General features: G+C 39.4%; 1 protein-coding gene across 3 annotated transcripts in view; it reads right to left on the bottom strand.

Moving 5' to 3' along the window:
* The window catches only part of PRKN (parkin RBR E3 ubiquitin protein ligase), a 919793-nt gene that overhangs the window by 818962 nt on the left and 78484 nt on the right, over positions 1-22347 (bottom strand). For all 3 annotated transcript variants that reach the window (XM_025384066.1, XM_025384067.1, XM_025384068.1), the window contains one exon: positions 11248-11369. In XM_025384066.1, coding sequence (XP_025239851.1) covers positions 11248-11369 — 122 coding nt within the window. The remainder of the gene's footprint in view (positions 1-11247; positions 11370-22347) is intronic.

The raw sequence follows: 22347 nt of genomic DNA, 5'->3' as shown, positions 1-22347 counted from the left end.
CGAGGTGGCGGGCGCCTGTAGTCCCAGCTACTCGGGAGGCTGAGGCAGGAGAATGGTGTAAATCCGGGAGGCGGAGCTTGCAGTGAGCTGAGATCTGGCCACTGCACTCCAGCCTGGGCGACAGAGCGAGACTCCGCCTCAAAAAAAAAAAAAAAAAAAAAAAAAAAAAAAAAAAATTAGGGTCATTCTGACACTAGATAGAAATATCATTCTTTGAAACTAGCTGGGAGGACCCATAGTTCAATCATACTAAAAAAAAATCACTGAAGTGTTTTAATCATACTCAGAGGTACAGGTGGACCATGCCCAGTGCATGCCATAGACTCTGGCATCAATGAGTATGGTTCCCTACAACAAACCCACTTGGCTAACTAGTCACTTTACAAATCATATTCTATGAGTGTTTCCCTTTTAATTTTCATAATTTCGTTTTTCCAAGTACGCCAATACTCTTCCATTTTCTCTTCAGCAAGGGAACACTCCATGTTTCACTTCTTATCCAGTTCTAGAATCTTAATCCCCACTTTAGAGAGTCCAGTGAATTTTGCTCTTTTCAGGAAAAGCCTGCAGAGTAAGTGTCAACTCTCCCTCAACCTTATAAGAAAACTAATGTGACTCCATGTGAGTGCTTTCAGCAAGAATCTAAGCTCAAGTTCCCCAGATTAAACTCTCAGTTTGGTTTCTTTCTCACTGGGTGACCCAAGTAAAGTCAATTAACCTCTCCATTTCCCACCCGGCTTTAATGATGTATTTATGCAGGTAGCTGGATATTTCCAGATAGAAAGCATGCATGCATATATTCATAACGCAAACCCATACCACAGTACTGGTCTGTACTGGCTTGCCTCATTCTGAAGCAGTATTTTCAGGGAGACTCCCCTGCCCCATACATTTTATCACTGTAAGATAAGATATTTGTTTCTTATAAAGCATCAACAAAGGATCTACTATGTAGGTAGAAAAGGCTACTAAATTCTGTTTCCTCAGTGAGATTTTTGAGCCATTCACTTCTTAAGCGCATAAATTAACCCACTGCCCTACAGATCTATTTTTTCACTTCTACAAGTCTTGATAAAGCTTCTAAGTGGTCAAATGGATAATATGTCAGTTTCACTCTGCAGAGAATCAGGGAGGTACATCTATGTGTAGAAACAGGCACTGGAAAAGAGTAGCATTTCACACACAAAAACAGTTTCAAGGCTAGCCAAGACTCTAGTACAGGCAGAGTGATACAAATAGGGCATAGAACAGCAGGGTTTTCAGGCAGTCAAGATACTGATGAGTTCAGGAAAGTGGTCTAAAATGGTGATGCATTTACAAATGTGATAGTGACTGATCATTGCCAACCCAATGTGCTTCTCACCCTCTATCCTTGTTCATAGGAATCCGATTTTTATTGGAGATGGAATGGGCCCAGACTAGGGGATAAAATAGGATTGGTCTAAGCCAAACATGGCAAATCTTTCCATTTGGCAAACACTTGCTTGTCAACATGCTTTGTTATTATCACTGGCCATACAGCCCAGTGATAAATGATGAGATGTAAGGAGAGGCCTATTGGGAAGCTTCTAAGAATTATCTTTTTTATTTTGGTTATTTTTATGTATTTATTTATTTTTGAGATGGAGCCTCACTCTGTCGCCCAGGCTGCAGTGCAATAGCGCAATCTTGGCTCACTGAAACATCTGCCTTCTGGGTTCAAGTGATTCTCCTGCCTCAGTCTCCTGAGTAGCTGGGATTACAGGCACATGCCACCACAGCCAGCTAATTTTTGTATTTTTAGTAGAGACAGGGTTTCACCATGTTGGTGAACTCGATCTCAAGTGATCCACCCACCTCAGCCTCCCAAAGTGCTGTGATTACAGGTGTGAGCCACTGCGCCCAGCCAGAATTATCTCTTTTATATAGAAGAGAGGGGCACTGCTATTCCCGTTGTTATCCTGCTTGCACACAGAATTGATGCCTTGATGCTCGGTTCTATGCCATGAAGGACAGTGGCTAGTAAAGCTAGAAACAGCCCTGTCGGTGCGTGAGTCAACAAGAATGTCCTGATGGGTTTGCCTGCTATATGAGTGCCTGCTCACTGCAGGAGACAGCATCATGAACCAATAAAACCCAGTTACTAAACATGATACATGTATGTAACTGTAACGTAAAATGAAATAATAAGACATGTGAAAAACTTTCTTTAGAGAACCTTATTTTTTCCTTTATGCTTTGAAGATATTTTAGGTTGACTTTTCTCAAACTCTTCTATGTAGTGTCAAGAAATATTTCTCTTATAAATATTTTTAAAATGTATCATCCTGCACAATGAATAAAATTGTAGATCACTTAACCAATTTCCAATTATCTAAATTAATGGCTGCATGTCACTACTAGCTGACAAACTTTGAAAAACTTTTAATACATTTTACATAAAAAGTAAGTAATATTGGCTTGGTGTACCTCATTGCCATAATGATATGCATATGTGAAATTAGAAAAAGCACTATACAAATATCATAACAATTAAATATTTAGGTAAAGTCTGAGCTTAGCTCATGATTTATGGTAAGCATTCAATAAATTACAGGATTTTTTCTTTTTTTCTTTTTTTTTTTTAAGACAGGGTCTCACTCTGTCCCTCAGGCTGGAATGTGGTGGCATAATTATGGCTCATTGCACCCTTGACTTCCCAGGCTCAATGGACCCACCTGCCTGAGTTTCCCAAGTAGCTGGGACTACAGGCACATGCTACCATGCCCAGCTAATGTTTTCATTTTTTATTTTTTGTAGAAACAGGTTCTCACTATAATAGTAGTCACTCCTCGTATACATACAACAAATCCATGTACTTTGGAAGTAATGCAATAAGTAACATGTTTAAAATATATACACAAATTTTTTCAGAATAACATGCTTTTAACTTCCTGCCCACAATTTTGAGAATTTCAAACTAGCAGGATGGGTCAAGAGCATGGCTGGGTATCAAAGCAAACACAGTGAGACACTCTACACAATAAAATGCAAAGTGACATCTGGTATGTTCCCATCTCTCCAGGGACCTCATGATGCTGAGCTTCTGAGCATTCTAAAGGTAAACTCGGGGAACTTGCGTCTGCAAGACTGACTTCTTTTTCTCTCTCCCTTTTTCTTAAAGAGTAGTAAGTAAAATCATTACCAAACAAACAAACAAAAAATCAGTTACTATTACAGAGGGATCTCTATATAAAGAAGCAGTGAAAGGCTACCACTACTGTGGTCTGGATGAAAATAAATAGCTGGATTAAAAAGTCGATGAATTACTAACATTGACCCACATTTCTCTAGACTTTAATTAATTGAAATCATCCGAATGAATAACGTGATGAATAAAATTTTCATTCTAAAATATTAGGCATAGGACAAAGGCTCTCAACGTAAGCATTTCTGTGATACAGAAGAGTAACAATGAATTGGCTAAAAGTGCCCGGAGCTCAGCTAGATAGCATTTTACTTATTTCAGATCAATGCTGGGTTTCTCTCTCTTTGCCAAAGCTGAATGTGCATCACTCTGGCTTTTGTCCAGGTCCCCACGTAGACTTTGATAAAATACTTATTTGGTCCACCTTCGGCTCTCACCCTTCCCTGAACTCTTTTATCCCCTCCATCCTCTTCTTCTCTTATCTATGCCTCTGCTCCGCGAGACCCTCAGTTAAATATTGGAGGAACCTTTGAGAGCCATTCCAATGATCTGATGCTTTCCTAAAAACTAGTGTCTTTGAGCAAATGAAGCTTTTGTGACCCATGCATGTGTGTCCTCTGGCCATTTGTAGGAGTTGGTTCTAGGAAGGCTGCTGAAAATCCATTCACCAAAGGTTGATTCACCGGCTGGCCAACTTACCTAATCATTTACTCAAAAGTTCTAAAATTTATGAACTGCACAGTATGGTCTTTGGTGTCCTGAGCTCTTCAGGTCTCCTCCCGGCCCCTCAGTGTGCAGCTCCATGGAGCTGCTGCAGAAGGGAGCAGGGGCATAAATGATGGACATCCCTAAAGTGCTCCTAGGAAGAGAGGAGGTGTTCACCTATAACCCGAAAAGTCCTTGAAATTCAATATAAAATATAGAAGATCCTAAAAAGCTGATTACAAGAAACATATTTTTGGTAAATCGACAAACAAAGAAAATGATTTGGAAAATGTGTTTTAAATCTGGAGGAACAGAAAATAACTAAAATAGAGATTAGAAAGAAATCGGTATAAGCCAAGAGTTCCCATATGGAATTATGAAGTTTAGGTTATATTTATAATAATAGATGTAAAAGTATATTAAAGAAGAAAACCTTCTTAAGAAGAAGAATTCACTTATATTTCATAACTTTCAACAAACTGATCACTCATTAAAATCTGCTAAGAAAATATTGACTATTTTGAGAATAATCAAATCAGATACAGAATACAATCAAAATATTTGAATAAATTCCAAAAGAATGTTCCAAAACAGTATTATTCCTTATATTAGTAAATGTGGTAAAATCAGCAAAATAATAAGTGAGAAAATTCAATGGTATCCATATGAGCTGTGTGTTGGTGGAAAAGAACATTTACTGGTTTGAAACCCAGGCATGAATTATCAAAATGAGTCTCAAGAAAATGACAGTAGCAGCATTAATTTATAATTTTAAATTGCTTCTACTGGCTGATACTGATGCCCTGAAATGGTTTGGATCAACCGTTTTTAAGTAGACCCCTTTACATATATATTGTATATAGTATGCAAATTCTAAATGTAAACTATCAAGAATAATACATTTATAAAAACTAAATCATCAACATTTTAAGTTCTTTATGGTAATGTTTTTTAAATATGTTTATTATGTTTTTTATATGTTTATTTTTACCTTAACCTGGCTCTTTTACAAGTATTAGCTTTGGTAAAAGGGAAAAAGAAAAAAATACTTCAACCGTTCTCACTTCTCTGTCGACTGGCTCTTCGCGATGTGAGTGTGCATCATTTGTGTGTGGATGAGAGTCCATGATAAGGACCAAGGAGAACACAAGCAAAGAGAGTGGGCGTTAAAAGGAGATGAAGTGAGAAGCGTCCACAAGGCCAGGAGAAATCTCGGGGCAGAACAGATGGCGGCATGACGGGCGACAGAGACCACGGGGGCCACCCTGGCTTTGGCAGATGCCAGACATGCATTGTGTTCTACACATGTTCCACCCTGGAGCTTATGAATCCACACAGAAACCAGCTTCACTGTAGGTTTAACACTGTAACATGATGTAAAACAGAATGCATGGTGGCAGGTTCCACCCTCACCATTGGGACATCCAAAACATGCCCTACAATACTGTCAATAACATAAAATAATGTGTGATGTCTCCTCCGTTGTGCTTTAAAAGCACTGAAATGCCTGATAACCAAATCTACAGTAAGCAAAGAGGGGATATCACACACTTAGGCAAAAACACCCCATGTGAAAACTAGAAAGTAAGCTTAGGTCTATTCTAAGACTTGGATTTCTTACATAAATGTGAGAGTAATTTTGATAACAAGAGAAGTAAGGAGACTCCTGACCAACAATTAATCTGTAACAAATATGAAGTTTAGGAATGATTACACATTTAGACTGTATTTCTTAATAAATTTCCTCACATAAATTGTGCCTAATCTATAAACCAATTTTAAACAAAATCCATCATGCCGGGCACTTTACATCTTACTCTATTTATTGCACCATTTCTCATCAGAAACCTTTTAGCTTTAATGCTCTTCCATGGCAGAGTATCTCATTAGAGTGGCATAGATAAAGTTCTTTCTGAGATAAAGTAATTATAGTGTTTGTGGTGGGGGGTGGTGGAAATCACCCAAAGTTCTTGGCTGCAGTAATCTCCTGGCTTCTGATTCATTTTAAGACTAATAAACTGACTACAAACAAAAAGATGTTAATGGTGGATAACTCTGGTTACCTACAGGTTGTCCTGGAGGGATTAGTAATTCGGAACCTTAATCATACCTAGAGTCCTGGAGGATTTTGCTCCCAGGAAAATATTCCAAAACCAGATGCTATAGGTGCTCTCAGCTCACTTCTATGTCAATTCTATCTTCTAATTATTATTAAAGTCAATCAAGTATTTCATTCTTGAATAGCCTTACTATATTTTAAGTCAATTTTCTGTTCCAAAGACTAGTCAGTTACTTTCTATCCCAGGAGCTTTGCTTTCTTGAGGAGGCACAAGTCACTTGAAATATGGACTATGGCCAAGACGATGATAGTAGCAAGGGACAGGACTCCTCAGACATGCTCAGAAAGAGCACTGTTAGGATGTCATGAGAAGCCTTCAGGGGAAGGAGGAGGCTTGGTCTCTGGCTCATGCCAAGGGACAGACTTACCATCGTCATGGAGTCTAATTAACCTTACCAGCCCAGTCAAAATCATTAAAAACTAATACAGTCTCTGATAAGGTTTGTTTACATAAATTGGTGCTAGGGAAATAATTCAAGGAAACAATGACATGGGTTATTTTAAATTAATAATTTCATTGGTCAGGAACCCAATCAGAATTATGTGCCACATATAAAACAACCTCCTTTGTGTGTTCAACTCTGTCTCATTTCTGCATGGACCTCGGTGGATGACTTTTGAAGAAGCAGATGAAAACTGAATGCTTGCCAATTAGCCACTGTTCACTGTTTTCCAGTAAACGTTCATATTTCTAAAGGATTATGGTCTAGTCCAAACTCTGATCAAGGTCACCATGAAAGAAAGAGGATATTCTGATATGGAGATGAAGAAAACTTGGAGTCTGGGTTGTTTCCCAACTTACCTATGAGGTTAGGTGAAAAGCTCAGACATCAGTTCTTCATGCCTAACATCAGGACAAAATTAACTATCCATCTTCCTTTACAATTTATTAGAGTATCATATTAAATGTGAAACATGATTAAACTGGAGCATCACATTTGAAAAGCAACTCATTATTATTACATGCAAATTTTAAATAGTGTTCAGGAAATGTTAGAATTATGAATATATCACCAATACAAAATTTAGAAGATTACCATTTAGACTCATGATGTGAGCGGATCTTGTTGCAGACTGATTTCTCCAAATAAGAAAAAAAATACAATTATGTTTTCAAAAATAACCTGGGCAGTTACCAGGTTCCAGTTTTCCTCCTTAGGTATAAAAATCCTGCCGAAGTTCAGATAAACCACATGCTGCTCACCTGTAACTAGTCAGCCATACAAGATCCTATATTGCATTTTTGTTCCTGATCAGAGACAATTATGTAAGTTATTGATCCTTATAAAGTTTGAGAAAATGAAACCTCAGAATTGCCTGTTATTCACAGAGCAATCTGTACACGTGGCAAAGTTTAGCACCTGCTCCATTATTGCAAAGCCTAAATTTGCAGGTGAATCAGCAGTGTGACTGGTCAGCTGATCCACAGAAATATTATTTGTAGGTGTTACTGAATGTGTATTTTTGTTATTGAAAATTGAAACATCTCATCATCTCTTCTCCTATGGACTAGCTACACTATATCTAGTTACTGTACTAAAATATGGATTATATAAATTATCTTTAAATTATCTTTGATTTAATTGTCCCTAAATCGATAAGCATATTTTTTTCAAGAGTACATTTCAGTGATATTTTAAGTACAAGGGAAGTAGTTAGAAAATAGAACACTGTTTACTAGATTTGTATAGTGAGGACTATATCCTAGTAAAGGCCAGGGCTATGGAAAAATACAGAGTAGATTTTTCACTCCTGGCTTAGGTATTTATGAACTGTGTAACTCTGGGCTCATTACTTAACCTCATGGAGTCTCTTCATAAAAACATTGGATAATAGCATCTACTTTGCAGGGCTATCATGAGAATTGGAGAAAAACAGAAATACGATATAAGGATAAGGAAGAAAATCAGTACACTGTAGTGAAGCCGTCATACTTGCTATGATTAATTTCAATATATGATGCCAGGCAGAATTTCTAAAGGGTATGAATTTATGGAATCAACGCAGAAAATTTCAAATACAAATGCCATTCATTCAACATTACTTAACTTGTGTCCTTCTATGGACAAGGTACTTTGTGAGGTGTTAAACATAAACTAGAGACCCAAGCTGAAAGTTTTCTGATCTTATAACAAGGTTTACAGGCTCTTCCAACATAGACAAGTAAGGACACTTTGGTAGAATGGAGAGCAGGAAGTGAATGATACCTGCAATACTGGAGTTGACAGTTTGGCCCCTCAGGGTATGAAATGGAGAGAGGAGAGACAAACAGCTCTAGAAAAGCTTAAGAGAAGAGTCAACGATATGCAGAGCAGAAAACAGTGCTGGGGAAGAAACAGCGTGAATTTAAATATCAAAGATGGAGCATCTCTGGGAACTGAGAAAAATCCCAGGTGGTCATATGACTGGGCTTTAGAGATGGAGGTGGAGCCGAGACTATGAGACAGAAGGACTGATCATCCCTCCCAGGATGCTGGGCCAGGGGAGCAGGGTGGCATGACATCATCAAGAGCCTCAGCCTGAGATGGAAATGGTCACAGCCTCTCGATGCAGAGCAGTAGACGTAGGGGTGGTTTTACTTCTCTGAAATAAGTTAGTTAAAGTCTACACTGATTTCATACATGTGTATATATAAATATATATATACACACATACATAAAATGGTAATATTAATAGAATAACAATAAAGAATTTAACATTTCTAAATATTTGTGTTCTGGCTACTGTTCTAAGTCCTCTTCGTAAATGAGCTAATCTTCACAATAGGAAATAGATAGTATTGTACCATTGAATAGACATTACCAAGTTGACATAGGTAAGAGCAAAGGAAGCCAGAATTCTAACTGGGCTGACTGGCTCTGGAAGATTCTCTCAGGCTCACATGTCATCGCCTCTCAGCCATGCCTTACTGTTCCTGAAGATTTACTACATGTCAGGCTCTGCTAAGCACCTACTATTAATGTACCATTTAAAGCCCACAACACTCTAGTTTGGTGTGTTATGTTTGGGCAGATGCTGCAGGTTGTTTTTCTTTCTGTTTTTCTATTTTTTTCCCACACAAAGCATATTTTACATGAGAAATCCCATGTAAAATTCCAGATTGATGATTTACCTTGATTAAAAAGCAAACAATCCAGTCATACTGAGTCTCCCTCTCACCTCTTGCCAGCAACCAGCAGAAGCGACTTCTCAACATGAATTCCACCTCGCCCTTCCATAACCGTCCTCACTGCCCCTACTGCCCACATCTAACCTAACTTCTCATCACCCGAGTGATCACTGTGGACATATGAGTACATGACACCTATTGTAATTATATCTGTGTGTTAAAAACAAACAAACAAACAAACAAACAAAAACACACTAAAAAGCTGTAGGACTTAAATGTTTAGATTAGGCAGTCCAGTTCAAACTCCAAGTCCACACTCATAAGCTCCTCTTTTCTTGGGCAAATGCCTTAATCTCTTTAAGCCTCATTATCCTCACATCTAAAATAGGGTTACTAATAATGCTTAACTGAGAGTGTTCTTATGAAATAATTAAATCAGATAATGCCTGAAAAGAAGTTAGCTTGGAATTCAATATTAATTTTTATTGCTATTTTTACCGAGAATAGCAGGAAGTTGGTATAAATAGGTCATATATGCCATCTAAAGCAATCAGGACTTAGGCGCAGATTGGGGTAGATGAGGTTGTGTCTTGTGTAGAAAAAGGCAGAGGAGAGGGGAGGTGAAAGCAACCCCTCGGGGGACGTTGGGCCTGCAGCATGGTGCCCGGCAGGAGCGCTGCCAAAGAACCGGCCCAGAAAGAGCCCAGTGGTCATCATTCCTGTGCGGCTTTGACTCTGTAAATGAATTTCTCTGGACAGCTGAAATGCTCGTCAAAGTGAAACACTGAATCACAGCTTTCTGTAATTCCACCATTTTCTCAGGCCCTGAGACCATGGATCCATGATTTCGCCTTCATTAGGTGGATCTTTTGAGTTCTTTCACAGGCCCCGTAACACCCATTCTACAGGGCTGCCACCTTGACCCTAGCCCACAGCTCCTCATCTGTGAACCAGATGAATTGTGCCTTAATTCGCCTCTTTGTCTTCAACCTGTCCCCATCCTCAAGCCCAATGGCAAATTCTTACAGCCTGAACTGTCCTCAACAGCGTTTGACACATCACCTTGGTTTATACAATTTTGCTGTGGTTTGCATCAGCCTGCAGAACAGAATCTGAACGTGTCAGTCATCGCTGGGGTTTCTGGCTGGCACCTCGGGTATTTATTCACACTCGCGCACCTGACTGCCCCCAGCACTGTGTCCATGACACCTCCGTGTTTGTGCTCTCTCTACCGCGTGGAATGGACGCGCTCGGCGTGCATGCCCTCTGTTGCATCCACATCACATCCAGCCAGATCCCATGCAGCTACCGAGCCGGAACCTGACACTTTCTATCAGGGGTCAGCAAACCTTTCCTCTAAAGAACCAGTGAGTATGTATTCCAGGCTTCGTAGGCCACCCAGTCTGTTTCCCAGCCACTCCACTCTTCACTTAAAGCAGGAAAGGAGCCATAGGCAACATGTACAGAAATGGGTGGGGCTGGCTCTCCATTAAACTTTATTTATGGATATGAGAATCTAAATTTCATGGGTCACACAATGTTATTCACCTTTTGATTTTTCCCAACCATTTGAAAACGTAAAAACCATTTTTGGCTCATGGGCTGTACAGAAACAAGCAGTGGCCACAGCAGAACTTAGTTGACTGACTCTTGCTTTATATGCATACTGTTTGCTGATCCATACTCTTTTTTCACTTTTTAAAATTAAGGTATAACTTACATTTAGTGCACCAATCTTAACCAAACATCCCAGTGAATGTTGACTTTTGTAGATAACCATGCTACCATCACACAGATCAAGATACAAAACATTTCTAGGAGCCTAAGGTTCCTAAATGGTCCCTTCTAATCACACCGTAACAGAAGACCAACCTCTTTTGGCTGCCAAAGCATTCTCCATGCTTCCTTTCATAGGCCTGGATACAGTAATGGGGAAATGACCCTGTACAATCTAAACTTTCACAGAGCAGAAAGAAATCCAGAAGACAAAGCCGCATAAATGAAACTTCGGCTATCATTAACTACCACAAGCACGGAAAAGAATGTCTTTTCAAAGACGGGCGATGTATGGTTAGAAAAACAGAAAGGCAATGTGTTAGTACACATTCATTTTCCTGGCAGTCTCATGCTGACACTGCATTTCCTTACCTGGGTCAAGGTGAGCGTTGCTTGTCTGCAGGTGCTGCACTGTACCCTGAGTTTTCCCGGCTGCACTCTTTGACAGGGGCCTTTGCAATACACATAAAAGCTGTTGTAGATTGGTCTATCTGCTGGGGCAGAAAAAGCAGAGGAAGTGGCTAACAATGTTGAATCCAAATTGAGACAAGAAACTCTTTAAAAGCTTGTTAGAGGCAAATTTTAAAACTCAGTCCTTAGGAACATTTTGAAACATTACTGGAATAAATATTCCAATGAGAATACAACAATTTAATTTAGAAAATCTAACTTTATGCTCCAAGAGTGAAATCTTTTCTTTCTCTTGCCAATAGCCCTGTGACTTACTCAGCAAAGTATGCAGCCTACTGCCAAAAGAATCGGCCAAGTGTATCTGCAACACAGTAAAGTCAAAGGCGCTCTTTGCCATGGAAGTTTTAAAAGATGACAGGAATTCTTTCAGGAGGATCCTGAATTCTATTTCATGCTTCTGGACACAGTTTTGAAGACCGTAGATTTTTCCTCATAAAATCTTATTTATAGAGAAAAACCAGCCCATTTCTCGTGATATAAATGATACGATCACAGTTTGCTGGGCTTCCAGGGATGACTTTTCAATTCACAGTCACACATAAAATAAGAAAAGAGGCCAACCCTGAGGAAGTTTCACAGACCAAGCAGCTGTGTGCAGAAATGGATGGTTTGCATTTCATTTAAGATTTGACTAGGCAAACACCATTCAAATAATACACTTTCAAGAGGAAAAGGTGAACAAACAACTAATTCAATAGTTCAATCTCAGATCATTTCTCTCAACTGTCACCATATAGGGATACTCTGTAAACTAGGGAAATTTAATCATCTTATACTTCCATATCTGTTAAGAATTAATTTTATTCATAAGCACTTACCAGAAATACAACCTCCTTCCTGAATTTCTAAATTTTGAAAATTACTAAATAGCTTTTTCTTTCAATCCTTACCTGGGTGGGATAATATAACAGATCATGACATAAAAGTTTCTTTGAAATTGTACTATAATCATCAGAGGCATCTAGAGATAATAGTTAAGTTTTATTTTTTAACATTTGGAACGAAAATCTTCAGCCTTGCAAATGCATATTGTCTATTAAAAACAACTAGAATAAAAATAATGAAAAAAATGAGAGATTCTAAAGTCCTTTGCAGCTTCATTTGTTTCATGAATTTACAAAAAGAGCTTTTGCAGACATATTGGATTATCATTTGTTGAGCTACCTTTGCTAATATTGTAGGTGACAATACCTTGCAAAATCTGAAGCACAACAAAGACATAAAGTTTTATAGTTTTATCATTTGTCTGCAATATATTTTATAATTATTACTCTATAAAGATTACTATTTAGTTCCCAGTGGGAAATGGAAGATAAAATGTAAATACATGTATATATTGATGTGAAAGTACTATTTTCTGACACTTCTGTGCAACTTTAATGCCTTAATGTACAAGATATTCAAGTACATAAATATCACATTGCTGTTAGCAAACACAATAATGACAGAAAATGTTTCATGTGTAATATAAATGCAGCATAGAACCATGTATTAATGTTATAGAAACATTTGTAACAAATGACTGAAATATCTGTAATATATAAGTAAATGTTAATAGAAGTATCTGTAACATAAATATTTGCAACATGCAGAGTATCAAAAGATCACCAGAACTGTGATAATTTTGATGTGCACTAAGAAGTGCTTAGTGAAGAAGGTAGGAACCTTTACTGTTAAAACCTTTATCAGCAATATGAACAAATCCAATTTCACAATTTTTATAACCTACTGTAGAGGTCAAACAATAAAAAAAAGAGGAGGAAGAAAAGTAACGGGAAAAGCAAAAGCTTTGCAAGGCGAGTCAGGGTTGTGAAGACACTAGCGTTGTTGAAAAGCATATTAGCAAGAGTTTTACAATATTAAAAGAAGCATCTCAGCAATTGCAGGAAACTAAATGACTCTTGTCTCTCCCATAGGGCAATAGTGATGTTTGCAATATTGTTTCAGCTAATGATATATCAAAGCAGAATCCGAAAACTAAGGAACTCTTCCACCTCTGAACGCTACAACCTTCACTAAAGTCCTTCAGAAGTTATTCAGAAAATACTGCATGCCAATGTCCGTGCCCTAGAAGCATACAAGATGACATGCAATCTATTACACACATTGCTTTCCAGACCCAGCCGCAAGTTGGGGATTAATAGCCAGTCTAAGGAAGATCAAGGTCAGGCCAGTCCTGGCTGTAGCAATTTTCAAGCTGTTGGCTCCACTTGGTCAAGTAGCTGGGGCATCAGGCAAATCTTGAGAGCCCCTCCAGAATGGCTTCCCCATTTATTTGGCTACATAACACAATTAAAAGTTGGCAAGGTTTTCTGTGTCATGCTGTGACCCAGACAGGCATGAAAACAAATAACACCCCGACAATCTTCTGGGCAATGTTCCCATCGGCCTGGCTGAAGGGCCTAAGGTAGAAACTCTTGAATATGGAGTCATAACTCTTAGAGGAACGGCAAGGCAATTCCAAAAATGACCTGAAAAACCTTTCTCGCGGTATGTAGCTGTCTCTAGTCAATAGCATGAATCTCCCCCTTTCACTTCTTCTTGGATCTTAAAATTCCTTTTCTCTCCTAATCAACTCTTCTGTATGGCAGCTTCTTCATTTTCCCAATAACTAAAGTAGCTTATGTTTGTGTTCCTAAGAGTTTCCTCTTTTTGTATAGTAAGTTTTGAAACACAGATATATCAAAAGTTGTACAAATCACATCCTTCATTGTAATTCATCACTTGCAGACATTTTGCCATGTTTGGGGTCCCCGTGCACATGTGTGTTCGTATAGCTATACACGCATATACTACATGTATAAACTATTTGGTTGAAGGAGTTGTAATAAAGTTTCTGACATCATGCTACTTCACTCCTAAATTCTTCAATATCCTAAAACTAGGGATATGTTTCATCTAAAACCATTTAGTTTTTTAAGTGATCTGGTTATTTTGGTAGTTGTATTCATAGACTAATCAGGTGTACTTTAAGTAGGCACTACAGACGACGACCGTGGGTTGTAAGCTAATAAAAGATGACAATCCAAAATATTGGGGATCCTCCAGTCAAACCAGTTTAGGTGGTGCTAAGTGAAGCCACATTAAACAAGTCCCCTTCTCAGAGCTATGTGACTGTAAGAACGAAAGGATAAAGCACAGTACATCTCAAACTTCCCCTGACCACAGAAGCCTTCCTGGAATGCTACATTGTGAGAAACTATACTTCTCAGAAAAAAGACAATTTAGAAAAAAATATCAGATGAAGGATTCAATCCACTTACAGGGCTTGATTTACAGAAAGTGAAACTGCTCATGTTTATAAACCCAGATTTAGCAGATTCTCCTGGATACCTGCCTACGGCCAAGTTCTTCCTCCAACCCAAAACATCAAAATATAAAATATAATTATTTTGTCATGTGCCAGAAGGTTAAGTCTACTTGTGTAACGATTTTGCAAATAAAACACCTTAATTTCATTCAGAAGTTTTTTTTTTTTTTTCCTGCGGAGAAGTTAAAAAGAAAAACGCACTGAGTTCAGGGCCCTTTTAAAGTATGAGTCACTGCGCGGCCATTCAGAGGTCCACTGGCTTTCTACCATTCCTTAGTCTGAGAAGTCCATCTTCATCTTCATCTTCTTCTTCTTTTTTTTTTTTTTTTTTTTGAGATGGAGTCTCGCTCTGTCGCCCAGGCTGGAGTACAGTGGTGCAATCTCAGCTCACTGCAAGCTCCACCTCCTGGGTTCAAGTGATTCTGCTGCCTCATCCTCCCAAGTAGCTGGGACTATAGGCACGCACCACCATGCCCAGTTAATTTTGGTATTTTTCCTAGAGACTGGGTTTCACCAGGTTGGCCAGGATGGTCTCAATCTCTTGACCTCGTGATCCACCTGCCTCAGCCTCCCAAAGTGCTGGGATTACAGGCGTGAGCCACTGCGGTGCTGGGATTACAGACATGAGCCACCGCGGTGCTGGGATTACAGGCATGAGCCACCATGCCCAGCCAAGCCCATCTTCTTCTTAGTTTTCTCTCCCACTTTGCCTAACAGAATCGTCCATCAGATCTTCTCTTTTCCTTTCTTTTCTTGGTCAAAAAAGTTGCTGAAATAACAATTTTTACAACATATTGAAAAGAGCCAATATTTGAAAATATCTTTTATTTGCTTTGGATTTTTTTTAGAACCCAGCATAATCTTTACACTTACCATTTTTCTTTTATGTATTTTAGATAATAGGCTTAAGGGTTGAAGACAGGATACTTACGAAGAGTCATTCTGATTCTAATGGAAACTTTTCATTAACCTCAGAAGTTTCCATCACTGGTTGTCACTGAGAATTTAATTGCTTGGATAATTTGTTTTCTAGGTGGGGAGAGAGTAAGATTGAACATATTTCATACCGTGGTAAAATACTGTTCAGTATCAACATATTGTAAAAGATCAAAACAGCAGGAAGAGGACTGATTTTAAGTGATATTTATCACATGAGCTATTAAAATATTGAGAACAATGTCACCCAAGAGAATTCTCTGCAATGATGAAAAAGCTCTCCATTTGCACTATCTCATATTAATATATATACACACAGAGACACACACACACACACGTAGATAGCATATGTAGCCATTAGCTACAACAACCTATGGAGAACTTGAAACTTGGTGGGGAATTACTCTGTGAGTTTTATTAAAGTAGTTTCAATTTAAATAGCTGCATGTGGGTAGCAGCTACCAAACTAGAAAGCACAGAATAAGAGAATAAAAAAACACTGGTGTGTCTGGCCCCCTCTTCAACTGACAATGCGGAGACTCTCTGGGCAATGAAACAGCTTGTTTTAATCTGCATTCATATAAAAACAATGTTGGCCCAAGAGAAGGGGAAAGAAGAAGCTGTTACTTGTGGCATTGGGAGTAGGTCAGAGATGGGTGGAGCTCTGTAGTGCTAGGGGCAGAGGAAAGCTTCTTGCCACCATGTGCCCCTATTTCCTACACCAAGGGGATCAGTTCTTGAGACACACCTGGACAGCAATGGCCCCATCTCCATTTCCATCACCACTTTTGAAATCTGACCCATATGCTCAAGGTACAGTTAGACTGGCACTTCCTGTATGATTTCTGCCCTACATTTCCTTTATCCTGATATTTCCCTAACAATGACATCTAAGATAAGGAAAGTAGCCAGTGCAGTCTTGTCCTCTTTGAACAGCTGACTTGCACCAACACCACAGAACCAGCAACTGATAAGGAGCTGCTGGCATGAGGCGTCCTCCCCAGCCTTTGTCCAAAGCCCCCCACATTGCCAAGCCTGGCTATCGGTGGTTTCAGCTCCTTCCCTCTTTCCTCCTGACTACAGAGTTGTCCTTGTTTCTTACACATCAGGAATGCTGCTGCTGGTGTCATTAGCTCCCATTTTTCAGTCATACCTGCCATATTCCCTCAGCTCAGCCCTGCCCCTAGTCATGTAGGGAGTCACCTCAGTCCTGGTGTTGCCGAGGCGTCTCCTGTGGAATAGATGCATGGCCAGAGCCTCTGGACCCGTGACAGGGATCTGGTCAGAAGTAACAGCAGGGACACTCATCATCAGCCAGGATTCTTGCTATTGTATTTCTGGGTGCTGGCCTTCAGCAGAGCTTGACCACATTTGCTGGAATACATGTCTCCACAAGGAAACAACCAATATGTACCAAATGAACAGCATCGGCACCACCTCTGACGTCCCAAAAGCGCTTCCTTATACATTATGGAGACAGAACCCATTTTTCTTCGTGTTGACTGAAGGTATTCATTAGTTCTAGTTTAACTGATACCTACAGAATTAGTCTAAAGTATTTCCACATGAAATTCATTTGGAATGGACTTCCTGAATCACCTCTTCTAAGGACACCTTGCTTTGGAGCATCAAAAAGATGGGGATGGGCCACCACAGTGGCTCAAGCCTGTAATCCCACACTTTGGGAAGCCGAGGTGAACAGATCACGAGGTAAGGAGATCCATACCATCCTGGCTAACACGATGAAAGCCCTACTCTACTAAAAATACAAAAAATTAGCCGGGTTTGGTGGTCGGATGCCTGTAGTCCCAGCTACTCGGGAGGCTGAGGCAGGAGAATTGCTTGAACCTGGGAGGCGGAGGTTGCAGTAAGTTGAGATCCCATCACTGCACTCCAGCCTGGGTGACAGAGCAAGACTCTGTCCCCCCAACCAAAAAAGAAAAAGATGAGGATAATGACCATTTCATCACTATACAGGTTACTGGAGGAAAAGTTGCTAAACTGGACAGGTCAAACACAGAGGCTTCATTATTTCTCTAGAAACCTCCCTCTAGGGAGCCACAGTTAGCACTCTCTGGAAAGGTCATGCAGCCAACCGATTCACTTGACCATCCTAACATCCCAGTCACCACAGGGAGCCGTGTGTGCCCATCTTCCCGTCTCACTATGTGAGTGGACCACTCTCTTCAAGAGTTGGTCGCTTCCTTCCCTCCCCTTCTGAAGGCTCATGGTAACTCGTGTGCATACCACTGGCCCTCAATGCGCTCACCCTGACCTTTCTGTACCTGTGCAATCTTTTCTACGGATACAACCTCTCTGTATGTAACACTTCACTCTATTTCATATGCTACAAATGGCTAGTGAAGTTCCCTGAACCCAGTAAACACTCAATAGATATTTGCTAGGTCAATAAATACTCCCATATTTTTAATGGGGTGAAAACTGAAGTGAGTATGGTGGTGTCAGGGCAACAAAGAAATATAAAATAGAATGCGGCCATGATCATTCAATATCTAGAATATCTTTCTACCAAACAGACACCCTTTAAATTGTTGGGATATCATATTTGAAATCAGTAAAATTAAACTAACATCAGAAAAGTTACTTATATAAGAACTAAACCAAAAAAAGTTATGTTTATATAGATAGTATAAGTGAATGTTAAGGGGAAAAAGTGAAATTCTAAAAGTTTACCAACAAGTAGAACTATTCTAAAGGAAGACAGTTATTACATGAACACTCTTCACTCCAATCCTTGTCCAATAGGTTATTGCACCCGACGGAATCAAACTGCCTGTTCCATGCTTTTAACGAGCCATAATCTTAACTCCTGTGGAGTATCCAAGGTTATGCTATATTATAAACAGCTTCCAGTTACACAACTATCCATCCCGTGAATGTACTTCTAAAAAATACTTCTAAAACATGCTTAGCAATCTCTAAGGAGACTCTATACTTAAAAGTTATAACTTAATTCTCACATTTTTGCTGGGGTTTTTAATTAACATATCTGCACAATAATTTCATCTACTGAGGCAAAAACTGCTGATTAAATCTAATGCCTTTTTCTGATGTTTTTCGTTGTTGTTGCCAATTTATTTTTTCATTTTTCATTTTGAAAGTAATAATAAAATTTCCCATACCAAGACAAAACTGTAGAGTGAAGCATAATTTAAGAATTAGGTTTAAATAAATAACAAAGTTCGAAGCCAAAAAGAGTAAATGTGGTTGCTTTTTCTTTCAAAAATGGACACAGGCCAGGAAACGGGCACAGCTAACGTGGTGCTAGGAAAGTCACAGCTTCCAAAAGTTGAATAAACTCCATAATATAAATGTAGATGGAAGAAACCATCAAAACTACAGATAATGTGTCCAATTCCCTCACAATGACATCTCCATAGTCCAGGACATGTCCATCTTGGCTGAAAGAGGCAGCACCTATGGGAAAACTGGCTAGCCATATGTAGAAAGCTGAAACTGGATCCCTTCCTTACACCTTATACAAAAATTAATTCAAGATGGATTAAAGACTTAAATGTTAGACCTAAAACCATAAAAACCCTAGAAGAAAACCTAGGCAATACTATTCAGGACATAGGCATGGACAAGGACTTCATGACTAAAACACCAAAAGCAATGGCAACAAAAGTCAAAATTGACAAATGGGATCTAATTAAACTAAAGAGCTTCTGCAGAGCAAAAGAAACTACCATCAGAGTGAACAGGCAACCTACAGAATGGGAGAAAATTTTTGCAATCTACCCATCTGACAAAGGGCTAATATCCAGAATCTACAACGTACTCAAACAAATTTACAAGAAAAAAACAACCCCATCCAAAAGTGGGCAAAGGCCATGAACAGACACTTCACAAAAGAAGACATCTATGCAACCAACAGACACATGAAAAAATGTTCCTCATCACTGGTCATCAGAGAAATGCAAATCAAAACCACAGTGAGATACCATCTTACACCAGTTAGAATGGCAATCATTAAAAAGTCAGGAAACAACAGATGCTGGAGAGGATGTGGAGAAATAGGAACACTTTTACACTGTTGGTGGGAGTGTAAATTAGTTCAACCATTGTGGAAGACAGTGTGGCGATTCCTCAAGGATCTAGAACTAGAAATACCATGTGACTCAGCAATCTCATTACTGGGTATATACCCAAAGGATCATAAATCATGCTGCTATAAAGACACATGCACACATGTTTATCGCGGCACTATTCACAATAGCAAAGACTTGGAACCAACCCAAATGTTCATCAGTGATAGTCTGGATTAAGAAAATGTGGCAGATATACACCATGGAATACTATGCAGCCATAAAAAAGGATGAGTTCGTGTCCTTTGCAGGGACATGGATGAAGCTGGAAACCATTATTCTGAGCAAACTATCACGAGGACAGAAAACCAAACACCACATGTTCTCACTCATAGGTGGGAACTGAACAGTGAGAAAACTTGGACACAGGGTGGGGAACATCACATACCAGGGCCTGTTGTGGGGTTGGGGGATGGGGGAGGGATAGCATTAGGGGAAATACCTAATGTAAATGACGAGTTGATGGATGCAACAAACCAACATGGCACATGTATACCTATGTATCAAAGTACGTTGTGTGCGTGTACTATAGAACTTAAATTTAAAAAAACGGCCGGGCACGGTGGCTCAAGCCTGTAATCCCAGCACTTTGGGAGGCCGAGACGGGCGGATCACAAGGTCAGGAGATCGAGAACATCCTGGCTAACATGGAGAAACCCCGTCTCTACTAAAAAAATTCCAAAACCTAGCCTGGCGAAGTGGCAGGCGCCTGTAGTCCCAGCTACTCGGGAGGCTGAGGCAGAATGGCCTAAACTTGGGAGGCGGAGCTTGCAGTGAGCTGAGATCCGGCCACTGTACCCCAGCATGGGCGACAGAGCAAGACTCCGTCTCAAAAAATAAACAAACAAACAAACAAAAAATAGAGTGAGCACCTCTCTGGAGTCACGAACTCTATGTCAAACCCTGACCTGGCTTTGTCATCTTTGGCAAATCAACTGACCCTCAATGCCTGTTCTCTCATCTGCAATACTGAGACAATAACAGTATATAACTTAATAGACTGTGGTCAGGATTTAAAAATAATAATGGAGGTGAGGCACTTAGCACAATGTCTGCTATATAGGGAATGTTCAGCACATGTTGTTTATTTGTATCTGCTGCCAAAAAAATTCAGAAGTCAAGTTCCTCCCACGGATTCTTCAAGCTATAAGCATTTACTCCTCCTACTTCCTCAGGTGGCTACTTTCCTGCTTTTATACATGTTGATTCTTAGAAAGTATTTCCATCTTAAACCTATTCTAGATTTTTATAAATAGGTGAAATATAAATCTCAAATAATTCTTTTTAAAATTATTCTTTCCCAACCAGATCCTTTACAATTAAATATTTAATAATATTATGGAACATAAACCCTGATGGAAAGTCCCAAAATTGAATTAAATTTTCCTAGAATCATATTTCTTTCTGTGAATCCCTATTTTATTATGAGGTAAGAGATACAGGTGGATTATAGAAAAGTTAGGAAGGAAAATAGTAAACAATTACATGATCTAGTCTAGTTGATAACATTTTCAAGTTGGCTAATATACTTTGAAAAAACAGTATTTCCAACATAAAAGTTTTTTGTATTGTATGGTTGTGGAATGGTACTGAAGGGGATTCAATACATATTTCAAAATTTAATATGAATGGCAGACTTGTTAGATTTGTGTCCATTCTGCTTTGAAAGGTAGGTGCGATTGTCAGCATTTTATTACAAAGAAAACACAACCTCATGGGTTGAGTGGTATCCCCAAGACAGCACCCGGGGTCATCAGAGATCTACAGGTAAGCCTTTCTTACAAGAAAGCACATGCTTTCCTTTTAACCACATGATCATAACTTTGAGTCAGACGGTGGACTTTACTAAACACTGTAAGGCACTGATTCCACGGCTCTTGCAAAGTGGCACTTACACACAGGTCGGCAATTATGGACCAAGGCCAGCAATCACTGGCACCACTGCAGCTGCTGGCTCACTACACCCACGTCCCTCATGCAATCAGTGCTAATGGTTTCATGGAAATTCTCATTAATGTTTTAAAGCACTGGCATTCAGCAAGAATGTGCAGGTACAGCAATTACCAATGAGGAAAATTAAGTCTCATTTTCAAAAATTAGCACATGTTCTACAAATTGAATGTTATCCCAAGAAATGAAATCCATGGAATGACCTGAGAATCAATACAATTTTTTTTTTTATTTTTATGGAAGTGATACTTTTCTTGCTATTTAAAAAATAATTCAAAAAAATTTTTTTGAAAACATTCTTTTTTTTTTTTTTTTTTTTTTGAGACGGAGTCTTGCTCTGTTGCCCAGGCTGGAGTGCAGTGGCGCAATCTCGGCTCACTGCAAGCTCCGCCTCCCAGGTTCACGCCATTCTCCTGCCTCAGCCTCCCGAGTAGCTGGGACTACAGGCGCCCGCTGCTGCGCCCGGCTAATTTTTTCTATTTTTAGTAGAGACGGGGTTTCACCATGGTCTCGATCTCCTGACCTTGTGATCCACCCGCCTCGGCCTCCCAAAGTGCGGGGATTACAGGCGTGAGCCACCGCGCCCGGCCTGAAAACATTCTAAGTGTTAGAAAAACCTGTTAAGTAAATGAACCCTCAGAGGAATCACATTAGAGAGTAGAGCAACACGGTGTGAGCCTCTGAACCCCCACATTC

Source organism: Theropithecus gelada, chromosome 4 (genome assembly GCF_003255815.1).
Source record: "Theropithecus gelada isolate Dixy chromosome 4, Tgel_1.0, whole genome shotgun sequence".
NCBI lineage: Eukaryota > Metazoa > Chordata > Mammalia > Primates > Cercopithecidae > Theropithecus > Theropithecus gelada.
The sequence above is the reverse complement of the archived record's forward strand: the minus strand, read 5'-3'. Positions and strand labels throughout refer to the sequence as shown.